The sequence below is a fragment of the Microchirus variegatus genome (assembly GCF_963457635.1).
Source record: "Microchirus variegatus genome assembly, chromosome: 18".
NCBI lineage: Eukaryota > Metazoa > Chordata > Actinopteri > Pleuronectiformes > Soleidae > Microchirus > Microchirus variegatus.
This window is the reverse complement of record NC_139819.1, coordinates 23,207,819-23,221,435: the sequence shown is the minus strand read 5'-3', so window position 1 is coordinate 23,221,435 and position 13,617 is coordinate 23,207,819. Positions and strand designations below refer to the sequence as shown.

The following is a 13,617-nucleotide window of genomic DNA, read 5'->3' as shown; positions in this document are numbered from 1 at the left end:
TTCTCCACTTGTGGACACCAGCAGCGAGTCAAAGACGAGACGAGGACAGAAGAGACGTCATGCTAACATGAACATCACGTACCATGTGTGGGGGCTGGGGCTTCTCTGGACATCCTGTTTTAATATTTATTGATTTGCAGATGAGGCGTTTGTTTTCTTGTTGCCTTACGTTGATGTTCTCTCCAGCTGGAAACCTGGTCCTGGGATGATGGTCCTGCTGAAGAGGAACCATGGACATCTTTGACATTCATTATGCATCAGCTGGACAAAACAAGAGGACTTTGACGTTTGAGGAGAACTTTTTCTCCTGACTGTGAAGTCACCACAAGCTCAGTATTATATATTATAAAATATTGACTGTAACTTGAATTTGAATTGAACTCCATGAACCCTCAGCATCAGTATTCCTGGGTCACTTGGCTCTTAACTCATTGTGATTTCAGGGGGTTTGAGGAACGTCTCGGTGGTTCCACATTAAACACTTTAACAATTATGCTACGCTGCTTGTTGTTTTGCTTACTCAGCAGCAGTATCTTCCTAATGAGGGTCATCGGGGCCGACACACAAAGACCAACAACCATTTCCTCTCACATTCACAACCACGCACAAATGGGGAGAATATGCAAACTCAGTGCTGAAAGGCCCTCGGTCGGCAACAGTGCTAGTTATAGAACGCTTAAAAGGATAGTTCGGAATTTCGGACATAAGACCTATTTTCCAACTCAGCCGGTGTGATGGAGACGTTTTCAAGAAATTTCATTCAGTTCTAGTTGCTGAGTTCGCTGGTGCTATGGCTAGCGCAAGTCAATGGTACCTGCTAGCATGGCGTTAGAAACACTCATACCGACTCCACAGTGCACGCGAGGCAAATCAATTAAAACACTGGACTATCGATGTACATATCTGTGTTGATAGAATAATATTTAAAACAAAACTAACCTCACATCGCATGAATTTTTGAGGGACTACTTTCTCAGCAGCAGCGGAATCAGCGGAATCGCCGCTGCTGGAAGTAAGACGCGCTGCTGCTGCTGCTGAGACATAAACCCTTCAAATTGCAAGGTTGGTTTTATTTCAAACATTCTATCAACACAGATATGTACATCGTGTGAGTGTTTCTAATGCCATGCTAGCAGGTACCATTTACTTGCGCTAGCCATAGAACCAGCAAACTCGTCAACTAGAAGAACTGAATGAAATTTCTTGAAAACGTCTCCATCACACCGGCTGAGTTGGAAAATAGGTCTTATGTCCAAAATTCCGAACTATCCCTTTAAATGTTGGTTGGGAATCTCGGATCTACTTTCCGCTACCATGTTCCGCGTCAGGTTTGATGTGGTCCTCTTGTGGTTGACCATAATTCCATCGTCCATAAACTGGTGGCTCTAAAGGTGGACACGACATTTGAAGACGCATTGTTGAACTTTATTGAATGTCCTCACATTGACGTCTTATACAAGTAAATCTCATGGGACAAAGACTGAGACGACAGCTATTTAAGCTAACATGCTTTTTATCCACTCACTCTATAACTTTAAGGCCAGGGTGGGGGTTGCACCAAGTTGGAATAAATCTCTACTAAAGTCAGGATTTAGTAATCACTAAAACACAACTACAGCCTTGCGAATTACAAGCTAGCTTGCAGCTAGATTACTCGTTTCGGTAGCACCAGACAAATCCAATGGTTACCCGTCGAATATAGTGGCGACAACAAAGCTAGTCATTTGGATTATAAAACATAGTGTTGTCTGCGACTCGGCCATTTTTTTCTGCGAATGGCTAACTTGCTAACTTCCCGCTATCCCGCCTTAGCTTCAGTGGCGTACGCCTCACTAGCTTGTCGTAAAAGAGTGCGGCAGGGTTGTGAGGACTGACATTGGCGTCAGCTTCACGGGTTTGAGTGATTTTGGTGAAAGATCTGGGTCAGTTAGTAACAGATGGATGGATTAGCGTTGATAAACAGCACTTAGCTTAACTTTATGTCGTCACCTCGATATCATCACATTATCACAGAGTAGCTTGTGACTCTGTTGTCCAATGAAACTGCAGATGATCAAACACGGGACACATTTTATGAGCAGGACAATTCCGCAAACTTTCAGTGTATTTTAATCACACGCCATATTGTACCGGATATACCATAGGAAGTGTGTGTGTGTGTGCGATAGCGAGTGTGAATGTACAGCGATCGAGTCTCTGTTGTACAATCGACGACTTTATTCACGTCATATAATAACTTGAAAAAATTTAAAAATGACCTCGGGACATGTTTTGTGTCTCCGTCAATGATGTCCTCCTCCGTTGGCTAGCATGATCCGCGACAACAGGAGCTGTAACTGTGCAATAAGTGTTTCTGTAAACATGTACATGGAGAGGATGCATTGCATTCTTCAATAAAGAAAATGAATTCTGAACTGTGGTGGACTGAAGTGTCTCGCTCTATCTGTAGAGCTCCAGACGTCACGCGACTCACGGAGATCGCCCGATATATCGCAAAACAGACCGAATGTATCCACGGCCGGTTTTCAGCAGCGCTGTCTCTAAATACGCCAGACTCCTCTGTTAAATATTGACATTTTAGACAATTGCTTTCGCTAAATGTCTTCAAAGATTTCTTTTGAACTTTAATCTACAGTTGTTCGCTTTGATTCTCGTACGTCGGACGACACGCTGACCAATCTCGGAACGTCGTCAACACCAGCTACCAGGTACTATCACAAGTAAAATCTTATTCTCTACTCAGTCATATTGTTTACATATACCTCCACAAAATATACACTTTCACAATTGAGTAAAAGTTTCACTGTTTTACATCAGTTTTTCCTACGTATGTAACTTTCTATCAACTAAAATATGAGCTTAAGCAGTTAGCGGTAACCTCCTGTTGACATTTTACCTTTAAATCACACAATCACGGTAATTTATCTGTCAAGGTTTTGCACCGACTTGATCGTCAAAAAATAAGGAATATTAAAGTGCCATATAAAGTTCAATATATCTTTCAAATACGGAAAACAAATTTTATGGAACGCTTGGCAACCCTACGTAGTCGTGCGTCCTCCTTTTTTGGTGCCACCCACGTTGAACACGTTTCCTTAATCTCCGATGACTCATTGTGGTAATTAATGACAATATATTTCTTGTTTTATACCTTTAAAATAAGATTAAGCCGTTGTTCTCAAGCATGACCGATATAAAATCCAAATAATCCAAATAAACAAAAGTAAAAACAGTAATGAAATGTCAAGACTTTTGTTTTTCTACTTTTTCGATTTCATAGATGCGACAAACTATTTTTTTAAATAGAGTAAATCTATATATACAACTTTATACGTGATGTTGTCTTCTAGGGATGACGTGAATCTTTGGGTGGCTCACGATTCGATTCGATTCCGATTCTTAGGGTCACGATTCGATTCATACGATTCTCGATTCAAAAATTTATACAATGCATAGTGTGTTACGGCAAATTATGGCATCAAAACAATCCAGTTTGTATAAGATAATGTGATAATGTGATCACACAAAGGCAAACTTGAGACAAAAGTTAACATTTATTTATTAAAAACGAATAAAAAGCTGTACAAAAAACTAACTTGCATAAATAAAAGCTTAGGCTAGCTGCCGTTTTCTCCCATAAGTTACTAAAATAAACTGTACACAAATAACACAAACTGTTGTTTTGTGTGTTTTTTCAAAATAGAAGAAAAAGATTTTTGAAGTTTATGAATCGATTCAGAATGGGTGATGATTATAATCGAGTTTCCTACGTGAATTTATTTTCCCCCCACCCCTATTGTCTTCATTTTGTGGGTCAAATAGGTTTTTGTGGCTCCAGATTATAATTATTTGGGTTGAGAAGGGACAAAAATGGCTCCTTTAATACTGAATATGTGTGTGTGTGTTTTGGCTAAACTAACAATCCAACATGGCGGCCGTGCTGTCATTGCACAATGTTCATGTTGGGTGACGAGTTAACAGGCTGACATCCTCCATTATCTCTTCAGTGTGTGTGTGTGTGTGTGTGGGAGGGTGTGGTTTAGTGGTGGATTGATTGTGACTATTTAAAGTTAACAGTGTTCAAAGTTTGTCAAGATATAAACAATCAACCATCGGAGATTAACAAGAGTCAAATCACAGTGACGCGTTCCAATTGGAAATGGCGTAAGAGCCGCCATTATGGTTTCTTCTTCTTCTTCATCCACCCAGCACTCACACACACACACACACATACACAGATACACGTAATGACGTAGGGTTCATGTCGCGAAAACACCGCCGTACTCTTACGAATGTGTCGTTAAATCACTATATAACACCACAGTGTTGTGAAAAAGTGTCCTAACTGTGTTTCAGTGACGGAAAATGCGCTCGGAACGCACTAGTTTTGACGTTTAACGAAAGACAAGAAGCAACAACATCAACATCGTATTCATCCGCTGCTGCGCGAGCGTCAGGAGCAGCGCGGAAGTACCCGGATGAAGTGTCATGGCCGCCGTCGCTGTGGTTCCACAGAGAGGAGAGAAGGAAGGCGAATGTTTCTACTGTGTGTGTGTGTGTGTGTGAGAGTGAGAGTGTGTGTGTTTTTAAACCTCTGCCTCGTTTCCGTGATGTCGGTCTCGGACTCGGACGCCGCCTCGACTTCCAGCGAGTTCACGGTAAGGAACGGGATCATTTTCCGTAACTTTGAATAGCTTGGCGTGGGTGTGGAGAAGGGGGGCTTGATTTGTGTGTGTGTGGTGTGAAATAACTGCCTGTTAAAAAGTCCTCACTTGTCCTGCACGGGTTTGACTTGACTGACATGTCGTGTCCACGCCAGGACACACAGTCCACGGAGTGTTTTCACTCCGGAGCGTTTCTGTTGTTGCTCTTGCTGCTGTTGTTGCTGTTGTGAAGTGTGTATTTGATGCAGCAGCCTTTGCTTCCACTCGCGTTTTTCCACCCAAAACTTACTCCCGTGGAGCGACCCACTCGGGGAAAAAGTAACAGACACGTAATAAGATGAAGATGAGACATGGTTTGGTCCAGGTGTTACCCCGTGTTTCTGTGTTTAATGTAGTTTCTTAGCAACTTTTCCCTCCTACCATCACCTCAGCCTTGGTGTGGGACATGGACATTTCCTGTCATTGATAGTTTGACCCAAATATTGTGATTAATGTAAACAAAAGTGACAGAAATGGAAGATACCACTTATAAGTATGTTTTTATTAATGTACATACAAAATAGCATGTTATTTTTGTAATTATGGTACAGGACTTGCTCTAGAGGCGGCCATCTTGTGCCGCCATGTTTTTCTGTAACCTGAATGGACAAACCAACCAGAGTGTTGCGTTTCGCTAGCTAAAAACAATTCATCCTTCCTGATATGCTAAAATATGAAATGTTATAATGTGGAATGGAGCAAAAAGTATAAGCCACATAATTAAACGAAGATGTGACATGGTTTGGTCCAGGTGTTACCCTGTGTTTAATGTAGTTTCTTAGCAACTTTTACCTCCTCCCATCACCTCAGCCTTGGTGTGGGACATGGACATTTCCTGTCATTGATAGTTTGACCCAAATATTGTGATTAATGTAAAAAAAAAAAGTGACAGAACTTATAAGTATGTTTTTATTAGTGTACACTCAAAATTGCATGTTTTTGTAATTATGGTAAAGGACTTGCTCTAGAGGCGGCCATCTTGTGCCGCCATGTTTTTCTGTAACCTGAATGGACAAACCAACCAGAGTGTTGCGTTTCGCTAGCTAAAAACAATTCATCCTTCCTGATATGCTAAAATATGAAATAATGTGGAATGGAGCGAAAAGTATAAGCCACGTATTTAAACGAAGATGTGACATGGTTTGGTCCAGGTGATACCCCCTGTTTCTGTGTTTAATGTAGTTTCTTAGCAACTTTTACCTCCTATCATCACCTCAGCTTTGGTGTGGGACATGGACATTTCCTGTCATTGATATTTTGACCCAAATATTGTGATTAATGTTAAAAAACAATTAAGAAAAAAGAAGGTGTTAAATGTTAGTGACAGAAATGGAAGATTTTTACTTATAAGTATGTTTGTATTAATGTACACTCAAAATTGCATGTTTTTGTAATTCTGGTAAAGGACATGCTCTAGAGGCGGCCATCTTGTGCCGCCATGTTTTTACAGTAGCCTGAATGGACAAAAATAAAGCGTCAAAATGTTTGGCCGTACACACAGAAAACAACAGTGAATATTTAGTGCAATTGTGCAGTTTTGTGCAAAGTTATGAATGAATATGAAATGAGTGTAACCTGAGTAAAACAATCAACAAGTGTGAAGATTGAACTATTGTTACCGAACAAAGAGTCCGGGGTTTTCTGTCACGCAGAGCAGTGTGTGTGTGTGTGTGTGTCCGTGTGTGTGCATGCATGCAATCTCGGCACTCTAAATTTCCACACTTTAGTGTGTGATGCAAACGCTGCATGTATGAACACGACAGAGTCCAGCTGCGTTCAGGTGCCTTTAAAATGTAAAGTTTTTACTTTAAATTTGACCCTAATTATGCTGTTACAAATATGAGCCGTGAACATTTAATGTGCTAATAATTATAATAATGGTAATAATAATAATAATAATAATAATAAACCACATTATTGGGTTTGTTTGGCTCCAGTCCTGGATGTTCTGTTTTCATCTGTGTGGCTTTATTTTGTACGTTTGTCCTGTTCCTTCCTGTCTACACTTTTTTCACGTATAAATCTAGATTTTCATCACCCAACCATGTTCCCATTGAGTTTTTGTGAGAATCCAAAAAAGTTTACAATAATCAAGAAATTCCAATCTCTTAAAATGGGTAAAACTGTATATAATAATAATAATAATAATAATAATAGTAAATAATAAAATATACGGACACATATAAAATATAAAATATAAAATATACGGACACTCAACCACCAGACCAAATTTCATCCCGATTTAACCCAGATTATGGATTAGGCGGCAATTTAAATTTAATATGGGTAGTCCTATTTCAGATGTGTATATCTCAGCAACATTTTGTCATCTTTATATCGGATGGTAATGGGTTTTATGTTTATTCCTCCAGCCTCAGGGGGCAGTAGTGAGTCCAGTGCTGTTACTCACTACAGTCAGGTGAAGAAGACTCGGGGAACACAAAGCTGAGATTACCGCTGGTTGGAAGCTTTCCTCTCTCACTGTGTGGGTTTATATTTAGAGTTTTTAGGTGGCGTCGACAGGCGTCCATGTTGCTTCCTCTCATGTTTTTATTTATGAATACTCTTTCATTGTTCAAGCAGCGTTCTTTTATTTGTGATTAAAAAGCCAAAAATAAACCTGGTTTCTCTAAACTCTCTGTCTGTGTTTTAATCACTGAACATTTCTTTATGCGTGATGTAAAGTTGAATTTTTACAGCTTGAAAACAAAGCGCTAACCTTGTGTTTCTGTCTCACAGGCGCCGTGGCAACACTACAGGACTCTGTGTTGATGTTTTGCTAAAGGAATACAGGTAATAACTGCCATTTAAATGTATTTTCACCAATTACTTGGGCTTTATATTTTCTTAGTAGCTTCTATAAAACAGTGTTAATGTCTTGCAAAAGCAAATACAACACACTGAAGGTCTCGAATGAAAACATATGTGGCTTTTGGATTTTTGAGGCCATTCGTTGCGTAATCCACGCATTTAATCGCCGTGTTATCCTTATTTCTTTTGAGTTAAAACCATAATTTCCTTCAAGTGTGAAGGTCGTTCCTCATAATGAGCGTATATCTGGATTAAAACGGGAACGATTTAACAACAATTAACAATATTTGTTTGCTTTATTTTATGTATTCGGGAAATGTCTTTATCTTCATATATATATATATATATATATATATACATATATATAGATAAATGACAAATTATTAAAGCAGTAGCTGAATAAGCTGCTACCTCCTGGACGTCTATGCTGTTTTTTTGTATTTATTTATTTTACACAATAAAGAAAATGTATGTGTGTTTATATATGCGTGTGTGTGTGTGTGTGCGTTTGCTGTATATTATGTTGAAAAAAAGTGTTGATTTCACGTTCCATTTACATCAGGCTAGCCAATGTTAGCTGATGCTTGCAATACCAGCTGCGCTCAAAAAACAGCGTTTTGTCCACGGACAACATTGAAAATGCGTACGACTCATTTATTGTCAAACAAATAAGAAAGAAATGCAATTAATGGTTAAAAAAAACAGAGTGTCGAGTGTTTTAACGGTTGACGTGAGTGGCAGCCATTTTGGAAGCCATTCCAAAATGTGAGATAGCGCTGACTTTCCGAGTAGGAAATCCGACTTGCGGATGTGTTCCAAATGAAAGGAACAGCCTCTGTACTTTGGAAATTTGTAACTTATGACTACTACTTGAATGCACCGTGAAGATATAATTGGATATTAATCGGGGAAAATATAGAGTTTGAAGGCCAACGCTATAGCAGCTCTTTAAATTAGCAATCAAAAATAGCTACAATATAGTTTTATGCCGACAGTCATTATGGATAAAAACAATTTCATGTCTGATGCCAATATCACTACCTTCATTATCCACCAGTACCAGTGAATAAAGGAGTTTTTAAACAGATCCTGCAGCTGTTAGACTGTACAACAAGTACTGCTCTAAGTAGACCCCACACACACACACACACACACACACACTCCACTCTCCATGTGCAATATACTGTTAATTTTCATTGGTGTAATATACTGTATATAATTTTTCATAATGTAAATTTTTTTTAAGTGCAATATATTGTCATTTTTCATACTGTCAAATTTTTTATACTATAGTTTTCTCATCAGTGTAATATCCATATCCTTATTTAATATCCTTATTTAATAGCTCAGCCTTGTTTCCTTACACTATAAATACCATGTGCATACTGTGTATATTCTGCAGACCGGTTGTAATGTACATTCTACATTCTATTTTTAAACCTATTTTTATAGTCGGTGTTAATATCTTTATATATTGTACTTTATAGATTCTATTTCTTTTTGGTAATGCATGTTTATTATTTATTATCCTTATCCTTATTGTCTTGCTGCTGTAACACTGGAAATTTCCCCACTGCGGGACAAATAAAGGACTTCTTATCTTATCTTATCTTATCTTAAAGATTACCGCTGTATACCACAAAACCGTTGATAATTTGACAAATACTGTAATATGATGTTTTCGTCATACCGCCTAACACTAACTAACTAACCCCCCACTGGTAATGGATCATTCTCTTTTCAGTGTTTGCCAAAAAACTGGGGTCATTCTGCATTTTTTTTTTTTAAAAGTCACCTTATTTCTTTTGTTTCAGAAATCTGCAACTATGGAGGAAGACCTCATAATACCTCATGATTCTGCCAAAAATTGCGGTATATCGGTATTAGAGGACGGAGAGGTAAAGGACTTTGTGTATAAGCATTTCAGAGAAGTGAGCGACGGGCCGCTCTTCCACAATGCGGAAGAATCGTCCAACAAAGAACACGGGAGTGCCATCAGGAAAGATAAGCAATCTCTCAGAAAAGGACATTGTAAAAATCAGCAGGGGGCTTTTTTCTCCGGGAAGATCTTAAGTTTCGGGTGTTTGGTGTGTAAAGACGACCTCACGTACAGCCCCAATGACCTCCTCAAACATTTTCAAGTGGCCCACGAAGGCACTCTTCCGACTTACCCTTGCGACCTGTGCGGCTTCGTCACAAACAAGTTTCCCACTCTGCAGCGCCATCGAATCGAGCACAGGAACACCCTGGTCACATGCGAGCTCTGCAACGACGACGTCAAGTACTCGCTGCTCTTGGTGACCAGACACTACATGATGTGTCACAGCCAAAACGGACATTTCAACTGCGACTGGTGCGACTTCGCGACCATGGACGCCGGCACGTTCGTGCAGCACATCCATCACCACAACGAGACTCACTGGAAGTGTCCGGAGTGCCGGCACATCAGCTTGAGCGAAGAGGACCACGAGATGCACCTGGAAGCTCACTCGGGCCTGTTTCCCTTCACTTGTCCGATCTGCGGCTTTGGCGCGACGCGAAGTGAGATTCTGCAAAGACACACCGCAACAGTTCACAAACGGTACGCCGAGAAAAGCAACGCGCTAAAGAACCTCGAAGACGGCAACCCCCTGGCAACTGCAAACTTAAAACAGTTGCTGAAAAAGAGCGCCAACTCGCAGGAGGTCCAGAGGATAACGAAAATGAACTGTCTTTCTGGGAATCAAAACGGCCGGCTAATCAAACCAGAGCTTTCCATCGAGGAGGTCCACCATAATGTGGATCGGACTAAAAAGGACAACAGCTGGAGTAAAGTTTCTCACAACTTGGAGCAATCGTTAATGTTACAGGACGGTGACAACTCTGCAGGTTCTGATGTTGCTAATCACAAAAATCCCAACGGGCTGACGGTTCTGATGGTCAAGAACAAAATCTCCCTTCCCCCCAACTGCACGACCAAAGTGATGGGTTTCAAAATGGTCGACGGTAAAAAACACCTCGTCCTCAAAGTAATACCAACGGCAAAACAGGATTCGACCGCCCAGAACGACGTGGCACCAAAACCTGCGTTAGACAATGTCAAGAGCTCAGTTGAGAACGGGGAATGCCCTGCTGACGGTAAGGGTTCGTCGTTGCACACCTACGCCGTTTCACCGAGAAATGGATCTTGCTTACAGGTGGAGGAAGACGATATTATGGCAGTGAAGGTCAAGATTGAAGAGGAAGAAACTTCTGTTTGCAACCTTGACAGAGTTGATAACGGGGCCCAGACTAATGATCCTTCCGCAGATTTCTTGACAAATGAAGATCTGGGTGACCAAAGTCACCAAAGTCAAACATCTGCCTCTGAGCGAAGTACTTCAGACAATAACCTGTCCTCTGCTACTTTTAATTCAGCCACAACCAGCCACAGTTTTTCTAAAATAAACAACACCGGTAAGGTCACTCGTCGTTCGTCGTCGCTTTCTAGAGTTGCCCAGGAAACTGCCTCGTTACCGTTGAGCGATTCAGAAGCCGACGAACACAGCGACAACCAATTTTGTCATAGCACGCCCGGAAAGATGAATGGGTTTAGACCCGAGTTTAGTCATAAAAACGGACCGCATCGTTTCAAACGGTTGTCGTCAAATTCACCGCTTCAATCGGAATCATCCCCAACCAATTCTGCTAGCCTCAGAGAGAGTGCAGTGGGCTCTGAAACCGGCACCCAGTGTTCGCCGAGTCAAGAAGTATTTACCTTTCACAACTATTCCAAGGAAACATTTTGTTCTTCACTTAACACTAACCACAGCTTCGGCAGCATGTCTGAACTGTCCGCCGACAGAGAGAGTACGTGCGAATCATCGCAGTTTAGCTTGACGGAGTCTCCGGAAACATCTCGGAGACATTCAGACGGTATGGACAATATGTCAGAGAGTGACATAGAGGTTGACGAGTGCGTAGCTGGTGTTGATGATCCTCTCACTGAGGATGAGAACTTTGACTCGGTGCTCCAAGACTTTAACATAATCAAAGTAGAAGAGGACTGCGTTCCCGTATCCAAAAACCCCCCAGAAACAAAGAGTAGTTCCTTTGGCAGTTTTGTGGAAGAACATTCAGACACGATCATCTCCCAGCAACTTAATAAGGACAAAGTAAAAACCTCAGGTGCTTTCAGCGATGCTTTGAAACAAACAAAAACAACTTTGCGAATTCTTCAACTGCCAGACGGTAGCCAGCAGCCGGTTCTGCTGAGGACGGCCGAGAATCGATTTGCGATGCCCGTGCAGGTCAAGGCGACCCCGGGTTTCAAGCTGATCACTAACTCGGCACATCCTCAGATTAACGTATCGTACATGACGCCAAGCGCGGATCGGTCGAGTAACCAAACTGGCGTAGCGTTATCTCCGAACAGCAGGGGGTTAGCTGCGTCGACACCAAAGGCAGGGACTGCTGACAAAGCTGTTAAACCAGGTCTGAGCGCCTCCTCAAATCACTATCTCATCCAAAGTTCAGGTTTAAAGGGTCCTGTACTTTGTCAACTGTCAAGCTCATCACATAATACACCCAAGGACAAATTAATAAAGGCACAACCTACCTGTTACTTGGTACAGAAGCCTGTTCCGTTTGTCCACACCCCTAGCAGTAATACCCTCAGATTAGCAAGTAAACAACTCCCAGCGAACTCCAGGCCAGTTCTGGCCATGCCCGCGAGTGCTGCAGACAAATCCAGTGCTCTTCAGTCTGGTCGACAAGCATTCGTGCTCCGCTACATTTCTCAAACCAAAGCTGGCCTAATTCTGAACAACCAGGATGGGGTCCAGTGTAGCCAAACCAGTGAAAATTCTGCAAAGAAAGTCCTATTTAAATTTGTTACTCCTTCCAGCGGTGCCCCCACCTCGAGCGGTCAACCTTTGTTTTTGGCCACCAGACCTCAGACCCAGTGTTTTCTGGTGGCTTCAAACAAATCTAATGCAAATGTCTCCAATGGAGTCAAGAAACTGATCACCCTCCAAAACACTCTGCACAAAGATGTCAAGGGATCCTGCATTTCAAGCCCACAGATGAATGTAAAGGTGCAGTTGCGCGACGCCGAGAAGCCAGTTTTAGCCCCGAGGTCAATCCGGCCGCCAAGCCAAAGGAAAAGGAGACGGAAAGCGCTGTTTGACGAGCTTCCGGAAACTTTACACAAAGCAAGACGGCTCTCAAACCGAGCGCTAACCGACAAAGACACTGCTGTGATGTGGAAGCCTGTCGCCAAAGACGTTGAAAGGACTCTCAGGCTTTCCCCGTTCAGTTCTTTACAGCAGATCAAATGTCCTCGCAGGTACCAGCCCGTCGTGGTGCTCAATCATCCTGATGCCGACATCCCCGAAGTAGCCGGTATCATGAAGGTCGTGAACAGGCACAAAGGCTTCGTCACTAAGGTCTCGCTGTCTCAGAAAACTGTCCAAGCTCTCGCTGAACTCGGTGCTCAAGGGAAGAACTACTCAACCAAAGGTGCTTCATCTCACGGCGACGATCCGAGACCTCGGCCGGTTCGGAGTTCTGTCCGAGAACGATTCATACTGAAAATGAAGCTGAGGAAAAAAAGCAGAAAGAAATACGAGGTCGTGGAACCCGGTTGTCGACGAGCGTCCGCGGCGTTTGACTGCTGGTTCTGCGGTCGTCTCTTCGACAACCAGGAAGACTGGATCGGTCACGGCCAGCGCCACCTCATGGAGGCGACGAGAGACTGGAATAAACTGTTTTGAGCGTTTTCCCGCTACCTTTTTAAACGACTCGGATTATATTCTGTCCTTTTTTTGAGGTTGAACAAAAAAGTTGTATATTTTTTAATTGACTTTCCATCGAGCGTTCGCTCGCGTCCGTACATAAATCTTCAGTGAATCGTGGTCTATCTTTTCAAAAAGGTGCATATTCTTGTAAATGATGTACTGCGAGCATGGTCTTTTTGAATCGTGCATGCACAGGTCACATTGAACTGTGAAAATGGTACACTGTAAATTAGGAGTTGTAAGAGCACTGGTTAAACGAGGGGCGGGGACAACGTCAGCAGAGGTTGTTGGATTAAATTTCTCAGGTGATTTCACATTCATTTGATTTGTCATTTTTGCGCAGAAAT

At 41.9% G+C, this 13,617-nt stretch overlaps 1 protein-coding gene across 1 annotated transcript; it reads left to right on the top strand.

The window, feature by feature from the left end:
* Positions 1-4,591: 4,591 nt before the first annotated feature.
* Positions 4,592-13,246, top strand: LOC310939828 (zinc finger protein 518A; the record flags this gene model as incomplete). The annotated part of the gene is made up of 3 exons (XM_083904672.1): positions 4,592-4,658; positions 7,443-7,496; positions 9,329-13,246. The coding sequence occupies exon 3, from the start codon at positions 9,341-9,343 to the stop codon at positions 13,244-13,246; it is 3,906 nt and encodes a 1,301-aa protein (XP_083760798.1). The 5' UTR covers positions 4,592-4,658; positions 7,443-7,496; positions 9,329-9,340.
* Positions 13,247-13,617: the final 371 nt, after the last annotated feature.